This window comes from Onychomys torridus, chromosome 15 (genome assembly GCF_903995425.1).
Source record: "Onychomys torridus chromosome 15, mOncTor1.1, whole genome shotgun sequence".
Classification (NCBI taxonomy): Eukaryota; Metazoa; Chordata; class Mammalia; order Rodentia; family Cricetidae; genus Onychomys; species Onychomys torridus.
Genome location: NC_050457.1, coordinates 66662022 through 66687164, shown reverse-complemented (window position 1 = coordinate 66687164; position 25143 = coordinate 66662022). Strand labels below are relative to the sequence as shown.

Genomic DNA, 25143 nt, shown 5'->3' with positions numbered 1-25143 from the left:
GTTGTCTTAGACAGGGTTCCTGTTGTTATGAAGAGATGCCATGACCAAGGCAACTCTTACAAAGAAAAACATTAGAGGTGGCAGCTTACAGTTTCAGAGGTTTAGTCCATTATCATTATGAGAGGAAGCAAAGCAGCATGCAGGCAGACATGGTAATAGAGAAAGAGCTAAGAGTTCTTTCCTCCTGACTCACAGGCAACAAGAAGTGGTCTGTCTCACTGGGTGTGGCTTGAGCATATATAAGTTTTCAAAAACCTGTCTCCACATTGACACACTTCCTCCAACAAGATGGCACCTATTCCAACAAGGCCACACCTCCTAACAGTGTCATTCCCTTTGGAGGCCATTTTCTTTCAAACCACCACAAATGGTTCAGATTGTTCTTTACAATTTACTCCACTCAAAACAGTGCAGACAAAAGGAAGCTTGGGCAATCAGTTTGCATTCAAAATCATAAGTAAGACTATCATTGGTGGAGATGAGACTGGGATTGGTATGCAGACTGTAGTAGAAAGACTATACTCACAAGACTTAGTCCATTCAAACTGCTGAAACAAAGTACTTTAGCTCAAGTGTCTTATTCAATATAACTTTCTCTCCTAGAGCTTGGGGGTTAGAAAGTCTAAGATCACAGTGACAGATGTGCTGTCTGGGAGGACTTCCCTTGCCAGTTCACAAATGGCCACTTCCCTGTGTCCTCACAGAGAAATAGCAGTAGGTCTTTTCCAGGAGTTCATTCATCTGTTACATGCAAGATCTATCTGTATGTCCTAACCACTTTGGGAGTGCCCTACTGCGGGTACCATCGCATTGGGAATTAGGTTCAACATGTGATTTCAGGATACAAACGTTCAGACAATAGCATTCTTGGTCATCAAAGGGTGCCTCCTAAAGACACATCATCATACCAAATGAAGGAAGTTTGTCCCCTATCTCTTCCATATGCAAATAGACTTGTAACAAGAAGCATGAAAGGAATTTACTTTGAGGAGGCACTCCTCTGTCCTGGGCCTTCATTGCTTAAACGTTGGGGGATGCCTAGAGTGCCTACATTTTCTAGGAAGCCACCATGTCACTGAACCTAAGAAAGAAATAGAAGTAGAGGAATTAGCAACTCCCCCAGAGCAGAGCTGGAAAGGCTTGAAGTAGGAGTGCAAATGGGAATATTAGTGTCACAATCTACAAGCACCTGTGTCTTTCTTTGCCTATAGAAAATCAGTAACTGTGTTACTTCTCTACCCCTGTATTATTGTCATGATTGCTTATAGAAGTGCTCAAAATTAACAGAGCCATATTTAGTGGGTTGGGAGAAGAAAAAAATAATGGGATCAATACAGTGAATAAATTGGCCTGGAAATTCCTGGTTGACAGTGCACTTTCCTGTGGTGGAGCTCAGTTTTGCTGTTCTTGCACTTTGTAGCAACATTTGACTAAATACAGTTTCTAGCCTAGGAGGAATGGAAACTATACTTTCTGTCCTGATCTTTCTGATGGTGAATCCTAGTTATCAGCTCGACTGCATCTGGAATTAACTGTAACTGAAGGTCCTGGGAGGAACTTTCTTAATCAGATTATTTGGAAGAGGAAGACCCACCCTAAATCTGGGTAGTACCTTCTGGTGGCAGCACACAGAAAAAAATTTGAAAAAAGGTAATTGCTTCCACCTTCTTGTCCTCATACTCTGTGGCAGTCCACTCATCCCATCACTGTGACATGTCTTCACTAATATCAGAACCAATTTCCTTGGAATTCTAACACAGACTAAAGACCAGCAGTGCTCTAGATATACTCTAGACCTTCAGCCCCAGATTGAGACTGCTGAGACATTCACCCTTATAGACTGAACAACTACTAGATACTCATCCTCTCCATTGCGAGACAGCTGTGATTGGGCTGATCAGACCACAATCTAATCAATCCTTTTAATATATATTTATTCTATAAGATCTGTTCTGTTAGAGAATCTTGAGTAATATAGTCTCACATGTGATGTGACTTAAAAATCATATCAGCTCTATGATTTTTTAATTTTTTTGTCAGCGTCAGAGAGGGGCCTTAAAACTCATAAAGACCCACCTGTCTCTGCCTGCTGAGTTCCAGTATTAAAAACCTGTACTACCATGCCCAGCCAGAGCTCTCCTTCTAACCTGTGGCTAAACTTCAAAGGTAACCTTTAATAGGCATTTTGGATTAACCATCTTCTACACTATGATGATGCTTTGGTGAACATTCTGACAGTTTTCTAGAGGACAGATGAATAGTGTAGGCCAATGACATTGGGTCACAGGTTTCTTCAAATCCAGATGTCTATCTAAATTCAGAATATTCCTTCCAGAGGCTATCATCTTAAACCTTTAGTGTTCAGGATTACCTGAGATGACAATGAGGAAGAAAAAAAAAAGAATATTTATGGAAAGATGCATGAGAAATCTTTAACCTGGAAAGGCTTGTTGGAATCTGTATACTACCCAACATGCAAAGGTTTACTAGGATCTATATGATCCTAAAAAGCACCCTAAGATTTAGCTGAGAGTCTAGAGATAACCCAATCCCAAGATTCACCTTTAAAGTCTCTCCAAGAGCAGTGATCCATGAGCCCCATTCCAGGAGAGCTGCTGTGATAACACTGCTTCAAGGTCACACACTGTAGGCTATGTGCAAGTCTCTGGTCTAATTTCTTCTATGAGAAGTACTGTTTCAATTACTAATTGGCTGTCATGGAACCATATTGCTAAGTCTATTTAATTGCCAAATGATGTTCCATTCTTTTCTACCATTCTCTTGAGGAACTCTTCATGATTTAAAAATGAAAATTTTTCTTTTTAAAGCTAAGCTAACTGGCTTGTGTGTGCATGTAAGACACTGATTTTAGCAACTTTTTTTTTTTAGCAATATCATGCTTACATATAACTACAAGCATACCAACATTAGCAGACATCAAAAGAAATGTATTTTCAACAATTCTGTGAAAGTTACTCGGAATCAAAATGGAGCTCTTGTATCAACACCAACAAAACCAAATGAAGTTAAGTTATAAAAGGTTCTTATTCTTTGTTGTCCATGACTACTATTATTATTTCTACAGAAGACTCTGACAAAAACTTAACCTTACAAAAGGCCACCATAACCTCATACAAATTTAATTCAGAAAGGGCATCTGTCCAGCAGCTCTCTGCCAATTCTTAGACTAATTTTACTCTTCTTATTAATGATTCTGCTCAAGGACTGATGTCTCAAAATATTTTACATACTCCAGCTCATTTTTGCCTTTTCAAAATTGCCTTGCCTCAAATTTTTAAATGTAATCTGCTGATAACTGTTGATAATTCACTATGTTACAATGCAATCACTCTTTGATTATTAGCTTGACAATCCATACTGCTACAACTTAGAAAACCTCTCACTATTCCACATCTATCTCAAATTTATCAGTGAAATCCTTATCCATGTAATATCAATATGAGTCAATAGTATATTCCCTTGGCTCTCAGCATGGGGAAAAAGGGTTAATAAAACAAATAATGAGTAAAAATAAAGTTAAAGAAAAATAGATGTACATATTAGTTATTGCCCCAGTTAGTGCTCACATTTCTGATTCCTAATACCATTTACAGAATTTTTTTTTGTTTTCTTAGAATATCATTCAATTTAACACTGATAATCTTTTTAAATCCCCTTACTTGTATCATTTATGAATCTTCAGTATCAGTTGTGCAATGGATCAGGAGGTTTGAAATGTGAACAAGTAATTTACCATGTTCCCAAACTACTAAAAACATTTTCAATACTCGCTAGAAGAGCAAAAAGTGTCACCGGTGCATGCAAATACTTTGCAAATGCTAAAACACTAAGATGTTTCAAAAGGTCTTTTCCTAAAAATCTCCAGGGATTTGCTTTATATATTTGCATAAATAAAGTATAAATGGATACATCACAGCTGACTGCACTGAGCAAGGTGAAATTCAGAAATGAATATTAAACTATCCTTGGCCACAAAGAGGAATGTTCACTATCCATTCCCAGCACAGGTCTTGATTCATAATCTTTCCTGGTCTCTTTACTCTGGTATTTTCCAGGTGTTCTCTTTGGTGTCTTTCATCACATTTAATCTTCCTTTCTCAGCTACTCAGAATGCACACTCCATGTGGCCTTATTAAAAGTGATTCCTGAACAAAGTGTTAGAGGAAACTTAATTGGCTTTCCAAGTAGGTCTGTTTGGAATAACATTTGATATGAATTCTGTGCATATTAGCCTAAGCAAAGAAATAAATAAAGAACAATATTACAGCAATCATAAAGCATTAGCAGAGCAGAGCAAGCATCAGGCTGCACAATGTGCCTTAGTTTTGCCCACGAGATGCATGGTGAGGTGCAATGATGTATTGCTCAATGAAAAATACCATTTGGCATGCTAATTAAAGAGCGGACAAGGCACTTGGTTCTGCATCCACCCAACATAAACTTTGACTTGGAAACAATTAAGCATACTTATAAATCCAGAACCCTGGAAAACTAAATGGAGCCCTAAATCAGAGAGGCCCTAAAGACTACAGTGAAAGCATAATTATTAGCCAGATCCAAAGTGTGTGTCTGGTTATTCCAAAAGGAAAGGATAGTAACAGTCTAATAATGATTTCAGATTAAATACTTTAAGGCATTGAACTTGCAATATCATATCACAGAACTTCATCATTTGAAAATACCATGTTCCAGAAGGTTAGATGCCCCCTGCTTTATTTGTACTTGCTAGTCAGTCATTCTGCCGTGACCTGGAGACACAGCTCCTGAAAGCCATTTTCCAGAGGATCATTTGAGGAGTTATGAAATCAGCCTCCGTGTCTCCATCTGCCAGATATACAGTTACATGCTTAACAAGAGAACTCCATGTCTAAGGAGAAGAAGCATCAAAGTCCCTGCTCCATTGTTGGCACTCACACAGGACATGCGCTTCCCCACAGCCGGTTCCTTCTTCCCCACATCATCTTCATTTCCTTTCTTTTCTGTGTAAATTAAAGGAGGATAGGACTCTGTCTATGCCACTGCCCACCTGTCCTCTTAGATTCCTGGCTTCCCAGATCAGAACCAGTGAACTCTCACAGGTACAGATTATAAACAACACACTCTACCTTTGTATCAGTCAAGGTAAGTTTGTGCAACTGAAAGCAGTCTCGCCATTGAAGATGGCTGAAAATATGTTTACAGGCTCTCTTTCTTATGTCAAATGATGTATCTGATTCTAAAGCTGACCTTGAACCATCTACTACCCTCTTCCTTTTGAGTTATTTATGGATAGATGATGACACTACCTACTAGACACACTCTCTGTTAATCAATAGAATACAATGCATGGAACTCAAGAGTGTGGCCTGACCTCTTCCTGTTTTCAAAGCCTACTTATTTGTTGGGTTTTTTTCCCAACCATTTATCCAATCTGGAGGATCATATTGTGAATATAAATATACCATTGTTTGCCATTAAAGACATTATTCTAATGTGTTGGTTGTGACTAGTAACAAAAGGTAAGTAGTTACACAATATATTTTGAAGTCACTCCTGCAAAACAATGCCTGCAAAAGAACTATTTAAATTGTAAATGTTGTCATGTGCCTCATGAGGAGCATTTCAGAAAGAAAAAAAAAAAAAAAAGACCACATTGCAGATTTTTGGGAAGTAGTCATTTTGAGAATGTTGCTCACAAGCATATATGTTATAGCTTTCCTAAAAATTTTCATGTCACTAAATCTTTATGTCATTATGTACTCACATTTAATTTTATATTACATTTAAACTTCAAATAAATGTTCATTGATGATAACATTTTTAGTGCTGTGTGGTTTTGGACTAAATCTTAAATCTGCTAAAGTATAGAATGTTTGGCTTTCTCATTAAGTTTCATGTTCTTTTTCAAGAGCTGATTCTATTGCAAACAATTTCTAATACTCTTCATCCCAATTTCCTAGAAACCTGATTCCCATCAGCTACACATCTGTCTCTGTACCTGCCAAAACAAGGTATGGCCTACCATTGACAAAGCAGCCTTCTGTATCCCTGCACACCAAGCCAGATGTTCCTATTGGTCTTCCTCCTTCCCCAGATTCACACTCCTTTTAGAGAGTTAGCTTTTCTGTTGTCAGAGGGAAACCAGGGCTGGATCTCAGGGCAGGAGCCTGGAGAGAATAACTGAAGTATAGACCCTGCTCACTGGCTTTCTTTTCACACCTGGCTCAGTTTCTTACGTGTCCCAGGCCCACCAGCCCAGAGGTGGAACCACCTACAGTGGGCTAGACTCTACCACATCAATGATTGTTCAAGAAAATCTTTGCATAGGCACGTCCACAGGCCAACCTGACAAAGGTGTTTTCTCAGTTAAGATTCCCTCTACACAGCTCTAGTTAGCTTGTGTCCAGGCAACAACAACAAAAAAAAAAGCAACCAGCCCAGGAGCAAGAGGACAGTCCCAGTACATGTGGGTCTGAGCTGCTTTCATTTCTCCTTGAGATCAAAATGTAGATGTCACCTCCTTAAACCTATCCTTGCTATCTGCCTCAGTTCTCTTTTTTATTGCTGTGATGTGACACTATGATGGTAACAACTTACAAAAGAGTTCACTTGGCTCTTACAGTCCACAACCTCTTACTCCTTTATGACTCTAAACCACGTGGCTTATGCTGCCACTTGGGGTTGGAACCTGGCACCTTCCTTGAATTATATTTGCATAGAGTTTGCTCGGCTGTTGCTCTTTAGGAACAGATAATTCCTTAGACTTTTTTTAAGAAGTTGCAGGACTACCTAGGTGGGGGGGTCTGCCCTTGAGCAATTTCCCTTTATTCCAATTTGCATCAAACCTCTTGGTCTTTCTTTCTTTCGTCACAAGCCTTGGCTCCAACATTACATTTTCTGATGTTCTTTCTCTCTTTAAATTGCTTATTTTGTATTTCTTTTGGCACAGCTCACTCTTTTTCATTGTAGACCTGAATGAGCATGATTACTAACAACCAAGCAACAGAGTTAATATTTGGTTTTCTTGAAATCTACTCAGCCAGTGACATTAGGCAAACTACTTCAATTTAGCCCCTGGTAGATTTTAAGTACCAAGGAAGAAAGCAACCACATCCTTCGCCAAAACATCACAAGAATTATATCTAGCCTGATTACTGGCATTGTTCCTTTTTGAAAGTCCTTGAGCTGGGCCTCTATAGTCCATAATTCCCAGCACTACTGTTTTCCTGGCACCTACTAGGGTGGCTTGTTAAGGCCTGCTTATAGCATTAAACCACTTTCCTAGTCCATAGTCCTGAAGTGTTCACATTCCTCATACAAAAATGAATAGATAGATAGATAGATAGATAGATAGATAGATAGATAGATAGATTAGACAGACAGATAGAACAGTCAGGCCTGTCATAGCAACAGCCCACTCCATGGTTCCCATGTCTGTCTTAGTTACTTACTTATCACTGTGCTAAGACTCCATGGCCAAAGCAACTGACAGAAGCAAGCAGATAGCAGGAATCTTAAAGAGTCTTATTAATAAAAATCAAACCCAAGGCTATTTATTGGAGTGAATTCTGGAAGATCAGAGAAGCAGAACAAGTCACAGCTACCTCACCTTACCAGTTTCTCAGCTGATCCTATTTCCTATGGAAACCTCTGTGTCCTCATCCGGAATGAATCTCAGCTGAACTGCTGATCAAAGCCTGAATGCTTAACCAGCCAAAAGCTTAACCAGCCAAATGCTTCTAGTTTCTGGTTCTCATGCCTTATATACCCTTCTGCTTTTTTTACCATCACTCCCTGGGATTAAAGGCACCGTGCTAGGCTGTATCCTTGAACAGATGGATCTCTGCCTCTGGAATGCTAGGATTAAAGGCGTTTGCTACCACTGCCTAACCTCTGTTTAATATCGTGACTGTTCTGTCTCTGACCCCAGATAAGTTTATTAGGGTGCACAATATTTTGGGGAACATAATACCATCACATTTCCCCTTTTTTGTCTAAAATTTTAAAAAGCTTATAACTAACACAAGAAAAACTACCCAATAAGTATATACAATATATACAGTCAAGAATTACATTAACAATGTCTAGTCCATTAACACAAGTATTTACTGAGGACTTACAGTTTCAGAGGGTTAGAGACCATGACCATCATAGCAGGGAACATGGCAGCTGGCAGGCACGGAGACAGGATTCTAGAGCCATAACTGAGAGCTTATACCCTGATTCACAAACAGGAAGCAGAGAAAGAGCCAGCTTGGAATGACATGGATTTTGAATCCTCAAAGCCCACCCTCAGCAACACATCTTCCAATAAGATCTTACCACTTAATGCAACCATGTGGTTCTCCCTCAGATATCTGATTCAGACTGCTGAGCACTTTCCCATTAGTAGGAAGAGATGGGATGGAAACAGATTAGTCACGCTCATACTGACTTCAGGACTATATTATGTTCATTTCAAACGTTTTATAGTTGTATAGTGTCCTTTTCTATTACACATCCAAACTAACAGCTTGTATCATAAAGTTATATGAGTTACAAAATTTCAAATTTGATTAAAATACAGTTTTGAAACTATTTTTCCAGGTACTTAATAGCAATCATCCTCTTTCAGAAAACAGTTCTAGCACCTGGGGAACAAGTATTTATATACGAGTCTATGGGGGCCATTCTTATTCAAACCACCACATGGCCCAATGATAAAATGTCACTTGAAGCCAGGCATTGGTGGCACACACCTTTAATCCCAGCACTCGGGAGGCAGAGGCAAGCAGATCTCTGTGAGTTCGAGGCCAGCCTGATCTACAAAGTGAGTTCCAGGAAAGGTGCAAAGCTACACAGAGAAACCCTGTCTCTGAAAAAAAAATGTCACTTGAGGCAAATAGCATCCAGGGTGTAGATGATGTTTAAGAACACGTAACTCTCCTTTGTCACATAATGGGGACATGCTCTTCCTAATTCTGGATTGATTTACTTTTCATCAATATCCCCTATACCTCAGTGGGTGGGGTAGATTTGCACATCAGACAGGCAAAAGCACACAGCCGTTGTCCAGTTTACAGGAGTACTTCAGTTATGTTCTATACACTTAGTAAAAAACAAATGTTAAGAGTATGAGGTTGCAACTCAATGAAGATCACTTGCCTAGCATACCTAAGACATTGAGTTCAAACCAGCAACACAAAACTTACTGATCCATGACATAATGTGAATTCTGCCAACCTTTGCTATTTGTATGTTTGGCATCCAGTGTTTTCCTTCATAGTCCTTAACTCATAATCTTGGCGTCACTTTCTATACATCCCACATATGTCATGCTATCCGCTCTAAAATTGAGATGCCTAAAAATTGCTTGTTTTCAGCATTTATACCACTTAGGCCCATTGTATCACCAGAAAAGCAGAGGGCCTCACACATATGCCCTATGAAATAAATACATTTTTAAAAACTCAGTAATGATACAGATGAAAAAGATGGCTCTATCACTCTGCGACAATGCTGGTCCCATGAAGTACTTCATACTACATCCTAAGCTGTCAGTAGACTCAACCATGTGGTTCTCCCTCAGATATCTGATTCAGACTGCTGAGCACTTTCCCATTAGTGGGAAGAGATGGGATGGAAACAGATTAGTCACGCTCATACTGACTTCAGGACTATATTGTGTTCATTTCAAACATTTTATAATTGTATAGTGTCCTTTTCTCTTTTGGGTCTCTGGAACTTACACATCCAAACTAACAGCTTGTATCATAAAATTATATGAGTTACAAAATTTCAAATTTGATTAAAATACAGTTTTGAAACTATTTTTCCAGGTACTTAATAGCAATCATCCTCTTTCAGAAAATAATAAACAATTTTGCCATTTACTAATTCTTTTATTAACTTGTATCACATTCTAATTTTTATTATCTGTTCTTAAAAATAAAATCAGTAAGTCACAATTCTCCAGCATCAGCTGATCTATGAATCCACACAAAAGAAGCTGTTCAAACAGAAGTAATATCACCCACTATCAGTGGGAGTCACACAGACTACACAGTATAATGAGCGGAAAATAATGGTGCTGATCACAGATCTGCACCTGGTAGGGAACAGACACTTTCTGCACCCACTACACACACAGGAAACCCATCTCCTCAGAAGAGACTGCAGTTAATCAGACCTAGAGCTAAACTACAATTCGAAGTATAATCCTGATCAAGTTTCTTAATCAATACACAATAGGTGAAGCAGAAGGTCATTAACAGCCAGAACTTAAAGCAAAAATAAATGAAGAGTTCCTTGGAGAACATTTTTCCTAATTAATAAAAGCCACTCTGGATTCCCCACATACATTTTAGGGCTCTAACCCTCCAATATTCTTCTTCTAAGCGTTACATTTTTAAAAGTACTGCTATATTTATTATGCCATCACACCTGGTTTTAGTTTTCTGTGTTGTTATCTAATTTTTTGTCCACATTCAAACTCATTCCGTAGCTGTAATCATGAGATCATAGTTTGTAAGTGTGTCTTTCGTTTTTTACTATGCTTGACATTTTCTTCTCATGAGCTCTCCAATACTGCATTTCACAGCTGTTCAGTCTCTCCTGTTATTGTTAGCATAGCTTTACTGCTGAACATTTGGAGCAGGTCCATTTATTTCCTTTATTAAATACAACTTTATATATAAAATTTGCCTTCAGCTGGTTTAACCCCTTGGTATAGAGCACTAAGAATCAAAGTGTTTAAATGTTTTTATGCTTCTCTGTTTAACTTATTTTACAGAAATTTTGGATCAATTTACATTGTTCTAACAATCCATGAGCATATCAGCAGTATGGACACCACACTTTTTGGGTAAACATCAATCAGTACCTCGTTACTAATTATAAATGAGATTGAGCATTTCTCTATGTGTTTGCACTCCAGGCTCACCTGAGCTGTCTATTTGCAATCTGAATCAATCTTCTATTTCATATTATTTTATAAAAAGATCTTTTAATTATCTGCTTGAAGCCTAGGAAACAAGTCTCCTGACCTGGCCAAAAGGCAAAAGGCAATAGAAACAAAATTGTCACAAGCTTCCCATGTTACCGTAGGGAACCTGGTTGCTACCAGAACCACATTAACAGACCAGTAATTCCTTAGAGGAAATAGCTTAACATAAACTTCAGATGGAAAGAAGAAGAAAATACATGATTGGAGATTTGATGCCCACAATTCATTAGGAGGTTGTTAATGACGCTTTTAAATCAATAAGTATTTTTCAAAACAAGAGCAAGGGTCGATTGCCAATGACAAGACAAGAAAATACAATTAAGCATCTAAGGAAGTATGCAGGGCAGTGTCACCTCATTAATTAGACACAGCCTGATTTATGCATGTCCAGCCGTGACAGAGAAATAAAGATTAAAATAATTTAGACTATGCATTTCTGTTACTTGACATCACAGAGAAGGGCAACCCCACGGAGAACCCAGTGTTCGGGGGCCTGGGCTGTCTTGAGGTCCACAGCAGCAATGTAGTTCAAGTCTGTTCGAACTGGCTTCTTGTAGATGGGGCAAGAGTACAACCGGGAATCTCTTGCAGCTACAAAACACAATTCATAGCAGAAAGGAATTTGATTAATTTCTAAGTGAATTTATGCATTTCAGAGCATAGAGCCAAGCTTCTATATTCTGGAAGTCATTCCAAAGATGGACAAGGTTAATAGAATGAAGAACCACCTTTTGAGATGGTAGGATCCCTGCATATGGCGGATACTATCATGTCAGCTACAGCAAGACAGTCAGTCAGCCTCATGTTGGCCTTATTAGTCTCTCATCCATGACCTTGACAACAACTTCCACTCACATTCTTTCCCTTTCTCTCCACATATGAATCTGGTATTCCTTTCCACTCCTTCCTCTTGACCTCAACTACTCAAGTATTGGGCACCTACTTCCTCTTCCTTCACCATCATGCCTTGTGTTTGGCACAAGGATCCATTCACTTTTAATCACATTGCATAGCATTTACTTTATCATTATCAGTTATCTACAACCTTTTTTCAACCTTCTACACTGTAGTTTTCATCATATTTAAATTACAGGAGATGGAATACCTCCAGCCAAGCAAAGTGTTGTGAATTTCCTTTATAAGCAAAGGACTAAAAATAGCTGGGAAATGGAAAGACAGCCATGGCCGTGAGATTCAATTCTCCCCAGAGAGAATTGGGAAACAAAGAAACAGCACAGTCTGAGAGATTCAATTCTCCCTTCTTTAGAGTACAGTGCTAAATGTTACTTCCAAAAACAACCAGTACATATGAAGTCCTAGTACATACATAAATCCTTTAAAAGTCCTCCATAAATCATCCACAGGCTCTCTTGTTCTCCATCCAGCCTTGGACACCCCAAGTCTGAGGAGCACTAAATTTACACAAGTTATGCCAGCCCTCTTTAAAGAAAAGTGTGAAATTTACAAATACTAATTAGACCTGGGAGCAGCCTGGGAATTGAAGCTGTGTTAGCTTTTTTTTAAAAATCCACTCTGCCCACAGCAGTTTGTCTTCATGTCTGTCTAACCTCCACCTCGGCAAGTAGCATGTTCTTCTGTGTACTCTTTTAGACTGTAAATCCTTTGCAAACAAAGGTTTTCACCCACTCCAATCCCTGTACTGCTCTGGAAGGCACATGGAGCATTATGCACAACCCCATGTGACTACTGAGAGGTTACCACGTGTCATTAAGCATGCAACTTGACTTAATGCGTTAATTTAATGAGGCTGGCACTGAAATAGTTATCACCTCCCTCACAAACTACAAAAGCAAGGTACTAGCAAAAGTTAAAATCCCATTATTTAACACAATAGAAACTTCATCTAGCTGTTTTTAAATATCCACCATAAATTACCTTGAAGGGTTATTAATATTTTATTATATTTTATGTATGTCTCAATACAATATAAGTATTCTGAAGTAATGACTCAGAACCAGAGGTGATCCTACCCTTAGTGGGCAAACAAGACATTTAGGGTTATCATAACTGCTTAGTATCTAGTGAGTAGATGCTGGGATACTGCAACATCCTATAATTCTTAGAATAAGACCCTGTGATGGAGTTATCCACACCAAAAGCGTATGTGGTGTCAAGGCTGACAACTTTGTGCAGAACAACAAAGTCATTTGTGTTATAGTGTTTAAAAGCCCTTCATGGACTTAATTTCATGAAAGTCATTATTACAAATAGTCAAAAGTAATATAATATCTAATTCTCAAATTCTTCAGTTACTATTAGGATAATGCTAACTGCAGTAATTGGGCAGATATGTAGAATGCCATGTCTGTGTGTGTGTGTGTGTGTGTGTGTGTGTGTGTGTATGTGTGTACGAGTGTGTGAGCACATGAGCATGAATGCACACGTGTGTGTAAAGTTCTGATCAAGTGAATGTCTGACAATGAATGAATCACAGAAAATTAACTATACTAACAGATATGTTTAAATACTTTAATTCTAGGACCTATACCCATCTACAAAATACACAACTAATTATTCCTTTTGTAAATTTGATTAACAGCCATTTTATAAACCTTAAAGAAAGCCATTAGAGTTTCACCTCTGAGTCTGATGATAATTATAATAATTATACCTTGTATAGTATGTGACTACTTGGATTTTAATTCCAAAAAATGGGATTATAAAATAATAGAGTCATTTTTAGTAAGCAAAGAAAAACAATTCTCTGAAATGTTTATCCAATTTTATTTATTTTTAATTGCTTCTTAACTGAAGGCATGCACGCCAAGTCACAGCATGTACCCTACATCTGAAACAGGATTAGAAGTCACCCAAAATATAATTTCACGGTGAAAATGCTACCACAAAAACAGATTGTGTGTGCCCAATCCCCTGCTTAGACAAGTAACTTTGAAGACGAATGTTCAGTGAGAACAACTTAGCTACATATGTTTCGAGCCTTAGGGTTCCAGAAAACAGATGGGGACATGAAAACTGGCAGACTCCACACTTTAGGATCCTAGATATTTTAATAAAATGCCTTGGAGAGATTCTGTTTTCTAGCCACTTAACATCCGTATCTATCCCATACATTCATTATACACACTGCATACGTTACTGCAAATATCCAAAGTAACCAAGTTCAGAATCTTTAAGCCATTCTTTTATTTGACCTCTCTGTTGCTAATATTTAGATTACTAAGCATTTTACTCCATAAATGTCATTTCTTCCCTCATTTTTTTAAATCACATAAAAACCTGTGATTTAAAATGGTAATGATAGTAATACTAGAAAATTATTTCATGTTATGTCTTATAAGTGCTCAACATTGTCAGTTTGGTTATTGCAACAGCTCTGTTGTGGGTACTGTCGTTAAGTCAGGTCCTTTACTCACATTACAGATTAGAAAGCTCAAATATAAGGAAGTGAAATAAATATGTCTCCAAGGTTGTCAAGACTTAGTGACAAGCTGAGAATCAAAGCTGGCCAGCAGGACCCACAGCCCACTAGGCTCCTAATCTTTGCCACACTTAGCATGAGCCATGCATGGGTGCCTTGGGTCTTTGCAGGAAGATGTGACAATGAAGTGGAGAAAATCTGACACCCTAGTTCAACATGTGGCATATTCTACAGCCACGTTATCAGGGTTTGCACGCATCACACCCAGTACTGCTGCTGGGAAGCCATAGTCATTGGCAAAACTAGGAACTTGAAACTTCAATTTCCCCATCTGTAAAGGGAGAAAATAACATTTTATAGATTTGTTGTGAAGTTTAAATAAGAAAATTACATGAATGCCCATTTTAGTATAGTACTCTGGATGTCACACATGCCTACATTGTGTCATTTGCATCCCTTCAACACACATGCATGCATACACATGCATACATATACACATATTCTCATGTTCACACAGGTATACACACACATGCGCACATGCATCAACATTCATACATGCACATACATGCAGGCACACATATGTATGTACACACACACACATACACACACACACACACACACACACATGCATGTGCATGTACATTCATGCATACCCATGCATGCACACACACATAGATGTACTTACAACAGTTTTACCTTGCACTAAGAAAAATTCCCCAAACAGATGCTCCTCATTTCCTTGACAGAGTTCTGTGTTTATAAGTTAGAAGTGGATTAACCACTGTGAGGCCCACGAATCAGGAGGTGGTCTCCAATCACCTTATGTGGCTTTCCCCATCTCACACCAATACCCATACCCATCTCACACAGTCTTGGATGTGAGTGGGTCAAGGTATACTGTGAGAGAACACATTTATCTGGCAGGAAACAACCTCATAAGCTTAGGAAATCCTGAACACTGAGTGTTCAAAAGAGTCTCACCTTAATCCCCCAAATGTTCCAACCCTTGTGTCCCCTCCAGCTCTTTTTAGCTACAGCCTTGAAGTTGGTTTAGATGCAACATTCTGCCCATGTAAGTAATTCCACAAAGCAGCACATTGTCTCCTGTATTTCCCTCACCACAGCTTCCCTTGAGAATAGAGAATCTGATTTGTGTATCTAGTTTTCCCAATTTGGAGAATCCTATAAAACTTTAGTGTTTCTCTGTAATGTCCTCATGAGAATCATGAACAGTTAAATTTAAGATTATGCCATTCACGTACTTCAATGTTAAAACAAATATCCAGATATCTTCCTTTTGAAAATAAATGAATCAATCTTGTTTCTGCGCTTCAATAACAACTTTATTTTAAAGTGATAAATTACCTTCCATATTAATGTAAAAGCTATTAGCTGAGAATTCTAATATTAAAGTGCTACACTTGGAGTGTCCTTCGGTCATTAACGATGCCATGTTTCCGTATCTCAATTAGAATTGTTATTTGGTTATCAGAATGAGATGAAATGAAATGTTCAGCACGAAAGCAACAAGAGGAGCATTAGGGTTTCCATTAGCAAATACAAGTTTCTTCAACCATAAAGCAAAACAGGTTTCCACCTACATCTACTAAAGCAAAGAAAGAATAACAAACTGAATTTTATGTTTATTTTTCAGTACCTTGAAACTAATCCCTTTTCCCTTTGCTTGTTTTATCTCCCTGCCCCTTACCTGCTGCTAATGACTCTCAGAACAGACTAATGCCCAGCAGGGTTTGTCACGGTTTTCCTGTAAAAATCTGTTATTAAATAACAAGGAATTGCTTGCATTATGAAATTATTGCTGCATTATGACCATGCTGAGATGTTCAATGTCAAATTGTTGTGGACTTTTACAGTTTAGTCACAAGGAAAGAAAAATAGCACTTAACTCACTGTAGGAAGGGCAGCTCTTTCTTTTTATGAGGAACACGTCTTCACAACACATTGACTAGATATGATGATACGATGACACAAGCTTTCAAAAAATATATTTTGGGCAAAAATAATACTTCACTAATATTTTTATAAAATGACTCCTGCCCCAGGCTTTCACACTGACAACACCAAAACCAACCATCACAAAGTCTCGGCTGGATCTTGTCTTGGCCCTTCCAGTCATAATGACTCTTCTAGCTTCAGCCACAAAATCCCAAGCAACACATGTGCCGAGCAGGTTGCTGAGAGCCTTCACCTTCCTCTCCTGGAGTTCAGCTCCTCCCTTCACAGGTGCCATTTCCTTCAACCCTTCAGTACTAGTTCTTGACCGAAAAAATTTGCAGCTCCTTGGACAGGAACTCTCCAGCTAAAGTCTGTCTAGAAAACTCTGGAAGAATCCACCAAAGAATCCACCCACCTATAAAATGATCTCAACAGATTCAAGTTCTCTTTTCCAACCCATGTTCACCTCCATCTTCTGCTTGAACAACCTCCTTCCTTTGTTGTACATCTAAATACCAGAAATACGCAATTGTTCTATCTTTTTAATCCCACATTAAACTTTAGAAGAAACTTCTAGAACAAAAGGAGTCCAGTTCGGAAGCCAGACAAACCAATGGTGACATCCCAGCTCTGCTGTTTACAAGCACTTATGCCATCCTGCTAAAGAAGGGATGAAGAACAGGTAAGAACAATGAACTGCTGAGTAATTGCAGAGAAAGGAGATGTTTCTAGAAAGTTCTGGGGGTCTTTGGTACATACCACAATTTAAAATGAAAACTGAAGGTATTCTTTTAATGTTGTCACTATTGCTACGGTTAGTGTTAAACATTAAGGAACAACTGTACCGAATGTATAGCAGTTCCTCCATATAATGCTTTTTAAAAGATGTATACAGACTTTATCTCTTGAATTGACCTCCACTTCCTCCTCCTCCTCCTCCTTCTCATCATCATCATCATCATCATCATCATCATCATTATCATCATCATCATCACCTAGCCTTTCTAGTCAAAGGGAAATGTATTTTCACTGAGATCTCCATGATCACTCCAAACTCTCCAGCTGACCGGATGTTAAACCAGAGTTCAAGAGTGAACAGTGGAGAGCTGGGCTTTCCTGTACCTGAAAATATAAAGATGCTGAAACCCCCCTGGTACTGCTCTTCCTTTCCCTCTTGGCCTCTGCAAGAGATTGTTCTATGATCCCACTGGCCTTGATTTTAATTCAAGAAAAGCAAGAATGTGTGGGATCCTATGTCTTCTATCTTCTCACCCCTCTCTAATCACAGGTACATTATTGACAGGTTGCATTGCTCCACAAAGGTGACATAAACTGAAATACGATGGGGTTGTAGCACAGCTGTGGTCCTGTTTCTCTCTCAATCCTGGCAGAACTCCACCTGGAGGAACACAGTAGCACTGTTGGGTGCCACATGTTCTGGGATCATTCTCTAAAATGGACCACAGCTGTCCACTCTGTGACTTCATTCCCCTGCACTCCTGGAGCTTGTGCCTTCTGTTTGAGAGATTCTGCATCCCAGGTTCACTGTGCTGATTTGAATGTCCTCACTGGGTCATCTACTTGAACACTTGGTCCCAGTTGATGGTGTGGTTTAGAAAGGTGAGAGAATCTTGCTGGAGGAAATATCCCACTGGGGGGGTGGCCTCAGCTTTTATGAACTAGCTCCTCCCCTCCTCTCTTTTCCTCCTGCCTCTCCCCTGTCCCCCCTCTGTTTACCATGTGCAGATGAAATACAATCTGCCTCCTAACTAATCACACTCCTGCTTCCATGTCTCCCCACTGTGATCAAATCTCTAGAACTATAAATGAAACATAAACACTTCCCTAAGTCGCTTTTGGGGGGGGGTCCATTAGTACAGCAACATAAAGTAACTAATACATTCATGACGCACATGCCATGGATGCCCCCAAACATGAAGTCCTTCTCTGTCCCCCCACCCACTTCCTCCACCTGTCATTCTAAGGACATACTTCTCTCTGTCTTGACTCTACAGATTCCCACCTCACGCTTAACAATTCTGCTTGTACTTTCCTGCAATGTGCCAAGGTACCCTGTTACCTCTTCCTGGATTCCCTCCTTCCCTCCCTCTCATAACCTCTTCTTCTCCATCTCTTAAAAACTGGTCTTCATAAGGAAAATACAGTCATGACACTCACAAAAAAAAAAAATTCAAATCTGGAAATCAACCACCTCCTTCATACCTGAGTACCCTCTTCCTTGGCACCCTGATCCCATGTCAGTCATCTCCAGCATACAGAATTCCTGTTCACTGTGTCCTCACTGCATTGTGGGTTCTCATGCACACCTACAGATTCATTCCCACCCCTTTATCACCCACCCTAGCTGCATACACCCACTATCTTTCTGTTCCTCATACAGGATATAGCCAATGCTACCTCGTACCTCTTCATACGTCCTTGTGCTGCTGGAGTTCAGCAGGGCTTGTTTTGTCTCTGAGACTCAGACCAGTGTTCCCTCCTTACTGAACTCTTAAGTTATTTCACACTCAACAATACAAATGTGTGATCTCCTTAGATGTTGAGAACTGCCTGTGCATTCACTTATGGTCAATGCTCGATAGTCACATCATTTAGAGCCATCATTAATGCGGGTTAACAAATGCTGAGCTGTCACCCCTACAGGAGATGACAGGTTAGCTTCCTGCAAACCTCTGAGCATATCGCATTTGTCATCAACAGATCAATATATAATCTTGTTTATGTGGTTTGCTGTTTGATAGCACTTTTTTAATGTATCCTGCTGATTCATTAGCATTCGCTATCACCAGCACCATAACTTGTACCTAAAGGAAGTCTGTCTAATATGTACATTTTCTCCATAAGATATGTTATGGAGACTTCCTATCCCTAGAAAAGTAAGTTGTCCTTAAGTACTATACTGGGAGGCAGCCATATTGAACAGAAAAATAAATTATATATAATTTACATTATTATATATACTTACATATAATAAATGATGATGTATGATAACATATAATTATAAAATATATTGATATGTAATATTGGATATATTTATATATATATAATATGACATATTGTATATAGAAGAATAATAGAAAATGGACCATGAAAATGGCATTTGTTTATAGCATAATAGCTCAAACCAAAAGGCTGAGCATCCCCATGTTCAGCCTCACCCAGGAACAAAGGTGTTTATTAGGCAGCTCAAACATTGTGCTTCTCTGTGCACATCTAGAGGTGACTGCAAGTACTGACATCAATATTAAGAATAAACTTTAGTATAAACACCAAATCCACAAGCAGCAAACCTGACAACATTTGCTTCCTGCATCTCCCCTAAGCACTGAAACTGAGTTCCACTAGAATGGGAATCCTGTCTGGTCTTTGCTACTGCAGCTTTAGCAGCAGAATGACATTTTTCAGATGGCAAGAATCAGGTAGATAGTCACTGAATGACTAGATGAACTCAGGCTATTTCCCTCTACCAAGAAAAGTCTTTCTCAAACTCCCAGCCATACTCATTCTTGTCCACATCAGAATCAGTCTAACTAATCCAAGCTCAGGGGCAGAGCTGTTTTCCCTCTAGGTTACCTAAACATTCTGAACACATCTCTATCACAATATTTTTCTAATTATATTTTAATATTAGTTTGTACTGGTCTTGGTCAATGGGCTGTTTTTCCTTACCATCAAGACCTGGTTCATAATTTGTGCTTATATCATTAAATCACTTCTTTCTAGGGACCCACTATCATGGCTATGTCTAGAGTTTATAGCACATGCTACCAAATGAACTTTTCCCTGGAGAAAATTGTAGAGAAGTTAGCTGGAAGACAGCTGCATCGATGCAACAAAAGCCTCTAGAAAATGTGAAGCCAGCAGTGGGAAACACTTGATGTGTTTTTAGATTTCAGAAATAGAACTTCAACAATGCAGAAAAAAAAATGTGTGCTTCATCGAAACAATATTATATCCATTGGATAAAATAGGAACCCACCATTTTTTCCTTTAAGCTACACAATTAGCCTAAATAGCCCCAGATTCCGTCGATATTTTACAACCTGACTCAAACCCACAAACTAGTATAGGCACTCCTCTTGGTAAGCCCTGTGTACAAAAAAACAAAATCATATTACTTGTCTCAACTCCCTCTTCCTGTCTATTCTTCAACACCAGGCCAGCGCCAACAGCTCCTGGTGCTTGGTTCCTGGCCTCTTGGTCCCATAGTTATCTCATACTTCTTCTCCCCATATATTTCTTTCTGATCTCATCTGTGAAACTATATCTATGGAGGTCCTATCAGTATTTCTCTGTATGTTATCTGCTTTACCAGGCAGACAAGAACAGACTATTATCTCTATAACAGCATTCAAAAAAAGGTCTGGAGATTAGTAGATATTCATTTAACATGGGCATGAATATGGAGCTGGTTGATAAAACAGTAAAATCCCTATTACTTGCTAGTAAAGTCATGAGACTATGTGTTTATAATGTCAGTCAAGGCTATAATACCAACCCTCTCTGAAGGTATAAGGCAACTTACTGTTGTTTTCTGCATAAATCCTTATGACAGGCATCAACTCAAAAAGCACTTTGGGCTTGGATTCAATGAGTCTCATGTTCCTTTTGTCCCAGCCAGCACCCTCAAGATATAAGCCATAGACATAGACCCCTTCTGTGGGAGGGGCAGAAACATCATCCTTCATCAGTTTGGTGACTTCATTGCAAAGAACCATATTGTCCAGAGCCCAGCCTTTGTTGGCCCGAGTTATTTCCTATTCAATTCAACAAAAAAGATACAGGTAACAATTAGAAGTTTGTCTTCTTCAGAGAAGCAAAACTATGATCAAGTTGTTCAAGTTATCCTCATTCAAAGGAACTGGGGTAGTATTTAAAGAATTTAAAAGATTCTCTCATTTAAAAAATAAATGCCCATTTCCGAAATTTAACCATTTGCACTTTGAAAGGGGAACTATAAAATTAAAATCAACACAGAAATAAAAATAAATATTTGAAGTTCAAGCTATCAGCCTGGGAATAAACAGTTATATTATACTGACAACAAGGTAACTGCTAGTACCAAACAGAGGTAGTCACTCTCTGTCTTATTATGTTCTTTAAAGCTATAAGGAAAGAAGAGGAGGTTGCAGAGGGAAATTACAGCAACACAATGAGCCGAAGTCATTACCTGTCTCATCGCAGTTAAAAACCCCTGGGGGTTAAAAAAGCCAGTCATCCAAAAGCAGTGGGGTCGACCATTGAAAATCCAGGAGGTGAACTGGCAGTTTCTTTCTAAGAGTTCAGTAAACCAGAAGCCCAGGGTACTTGAAACCCATGATGCCTGAAACACATTCATTATAAAAACAACCCTTCAATGTAGGTTTGATTCAGCCATGTAAACTAACTGTGCTCACTGGGGAAACAAGCAGGCAACTGTCCCGTCAGTCTTGAATTTCCCTGGAGCTCTGACCTGTAAACTTCTCAGATTATTCTTTCTGCCTCGCGTTAATGATGTGAACATAAGTTAATGATGTAAATTCGCAGAGCTGAGAAGCATGTCACTACAATCACCTTCTACCTGTGAGAACAGTCATCACTAATTCTGCTATGAAGAATCAAGACCATCTACAGAATGGAATTTAACAGGCATAGTTATCAATCATGATTACGCTACAATTTCAATAGATACTGTATAAAGACAAGATTTCTATTTACATAAATAAGCTCATGGCATCGTCAGGATAAGTCAACACTTTAAAATGCATTCTGTGCACAATACATCACAGAAGACATTCTCTGCCTATTTTAATGAAGTAAACATCAGTTGTGCTTTTGAGTGTGTATCTCGTTAAGGAGCAGAAAGGGAAACCTAGCTCCCTTTACCATCCGCAATTTATTTGTCCATGTTGCTCCTAACTTTCTCCCCAAATTCACTTGAGTAATTTCCTTTATGACAACGGGCATGGATGTCATTAATGCAACAGGAGCAGCACCGTGGGGAAGAATCTGCAAATCATAGGTTATAACATTTCACTGTAATTGCAACATTTTCAGTAGGAATGAATGTCGTAATCAACTTGGGTAGGTATCCCACTTGAATTTTAAATGTCATTACAATTAATTTGCCTATATTTCAAGAGCTTCTGTAATTCTACAGACTGATAGTAACATTAATGGAAGAAAACTGTATAAAATGATCATAACTTAAGAATTAGGTAGCTCATTCTAGCCTACCTTTATAGGTATGTCAGATAAAAAATGTGCTAAAAATCACATTTGGCCTCAGAGTAAAGGAGCTCTTAAATGAGAGTCTGCCACCTGCAAAACCTCTTGTTCTGTTCCAGCGCCTCTCAGGGGCTGGCAGGGCTGAGGGAGATGGCTTAGAGGGAATAAATTGGCAAGGCCAGTGACTTGGAAGATTCTCCATCTGTCGGCAGTAAGAATGGGAGTTCAAATGGGAAGTGTTCAGGCCTTTGCATGAATTTGTGAAAGATGAGAAAGAAGGAAAGTGTCTCTGGTCAATGCTGATTCAGAGTTCCTAGGCTATGTGACTCGAGAAGTCCTAGTTGGTCAATATCTGGGTAAGGTATGTGAGGCTCAGCACTGATAAGCCTTGTGTGTGTGTGTGTGTGTGTGTGTGTGTGTGTGTGTGTGTGTGTGTGTGTGTGTGTGTGTGTGTGTGTGTGTGTGTGTGTGTGTGTGTGTGTGTGTGTGTGTGTGTGTGTGTTTTGCACTCATGTGATTGTGTGGGTGTGCCTGTACCCACATACACTACACACTTTAAGAAACCAGAGGACATCAGGTGTCTTGCTCTATAACTCTCCACTTTCCACTTTACTGTCTGAGACAGGCTCTCTCACTGAACTGGAAGCCTGCAGTCTCTTAGGATTTGCCTGTCTACATTCCCCAATGTTGAGGTTACAGGTATGTGGATCCATGCATGTGTGAATTTTAACATGAGTGCTGGGGTTTTGAACTCAAGTCCTCATGCTTGTTTAGCAAGCACTGTTAGTTACTGACACAACATCTCTGTCCTAAAAAAAAAAAAAAATCTTTCCTCAGACACTGCTCGTTCTAATCCTGTCAAGATACCTTTCTGTTTTGTTGAAGGAATGCGAGCCTCCCAAAACCTCCTTCTGCCCATTTCACCTCTATCTAATGCCTCCCTCTGTATTCTCAGCATGGCCCCATCCTCAACAATCATGCTCTCCCATCTTTAGCATCTAGTGCCGTGAACAGAAGATACCTCCAGACCCTACACCTCTTCCCTAAGCACTGCCTCTACATCTTCTATATACTGATATCAGCCTCCTACAGGGCAGACTGCTGGCTTTATAGCCTTCTGTCTTCCTTGTACACCATAGCCCTCCAAAGAAGGGCTGTCACAAATGCCCTTATCCTTTTTGTTATCTGCTCTTCTTCGATTTGGAAGCATTTTCTTCCTTGGAGTCTTGTGCCTACACATTGCATTCTGTCACCTAATGATCATCCCCTGGTAGTCATGCTGGCTTACACTTACACTCAGTGACTCAAATACTCAACACAGCAATGGTGGTGATGGTGTTCGAAGTGGTGGAGGTAGAAGAGCTGAAGATGACTGTGGCGAAGGTCTGGAGGAAGAAGTGGTGCTGGTGCTGGTAGTTGTGGTGGTGGCCACAATAGGGGCAATGGAAGCAGATATGGTGGAGATGGTAGTGGAAGTGATGGTGGGGTAGCAGCAGTGGTAGAGCTGGGAGTCATTAGTAATGGTGCAGTCTGGCTAATAACCACAAACACTTACATGACACTGGCCACACACCATGCAATCTTACGAGCAAGGTAACATCAGCATGCATAAGAATGATTCATTTAGCATAGTGCTCTTTCAACTAATGATCATCTCAGCTCTAAGAAGACTCCAGAACATGTTTCTTTATTCCTCTACTCCCACACTCAAGCCCCAGATACATTCATCATCAAATACTGTTTTTGTTGAGAGGAATACACTTTCTACACTCCAGAAATTTCTCTATTGCCTAAAAGCTCCACTTATATAATCCTCTGGATACCTCTACACCCTTACTCTCATACCAATGAAGTAAAGAAACTTATTTGGCTGGAGATTTTTTTCCAAATATAGGTTATCAAACTGCCCATGTGCTTTCTATGTTTTGCAGGATCCCAAATAGTTAAGTTGGGTCCATGGCTCAAATATTGATTCATGGCCTATAAATGGAAAAGCCATGGGGCAGCTCCTGGCTAGGAAGCCTACATCTTGTGTTCCTTGACCATTCATCTGCACTCTGCTATCATAACTTTGGAGTCTCTATGTTCAGATCTCAGGGTCTCCACTAGGTTCTCACAGAGTAATTTGGTGGAACAAGGGACCCGATTGACTTCTGAGAAACATACCAAAGTTAGTAAATGATAATACAACAGCATCTCCTAAAATACGTGAAAATATGGTTCAGTGTGTCATATATGGAACAACAGCTTTTTTATGAAATATATAGATTCCTATTAAGGGGCCCAGCTCTTCCTGTTTTGTTTAGGACTGAAGTGCCTGTAGGCAACACACAGCTTGCTCAGTAGCTACTTGAGGATAAGCTGCCCATTGCAGTACTGTTTATGGGTAAACTTGCCAGTTTCAGGTTCTGTTTTTAAGAAACCCTCTTGTCAGCAAATATCATACATATTCTCTAACAGTAGCCTTTTCAGTAAATGCTCTATAATCTTCCAACACTGTGTTGACCTTTTCTGTTTGAAACCAAGTAGGAAAAGAGCCAAATGTTTAGTCTTAGCAATCAGACTCGTCTATGCC

At 39.3% G+C, this 25143-nt stretch overlaps 1 protein-coding gene across 1 annotated transcript in view; it reads right to left on the bottom strand.

Moving 5' to 3' along the window:
* Nucleotides 1-9873: 9873 nt before the first annotated feature.
* Dnah5 (dynein axonemal heavy chain 5) overlaps nucleotides 9874-25143 on the bottom strand; it is a 232159-nt gene continuing 216889 nt past the window's right edge. Inside the window, 3 exon segments of the mRNA XM_036206930.1 lie at nucleotides 9874-11575; nucleotides 20887-21118; nucleotides 21532-21684. Of these exon segments, the coding sequence (XP_036062823.1) occupies nucleotides 11424-11575; nucleotides 20887-21118; nucleotides 21532-21684 (537 nt within the window). The 3' untranslated portion in view covers nucleotides 9874-11423.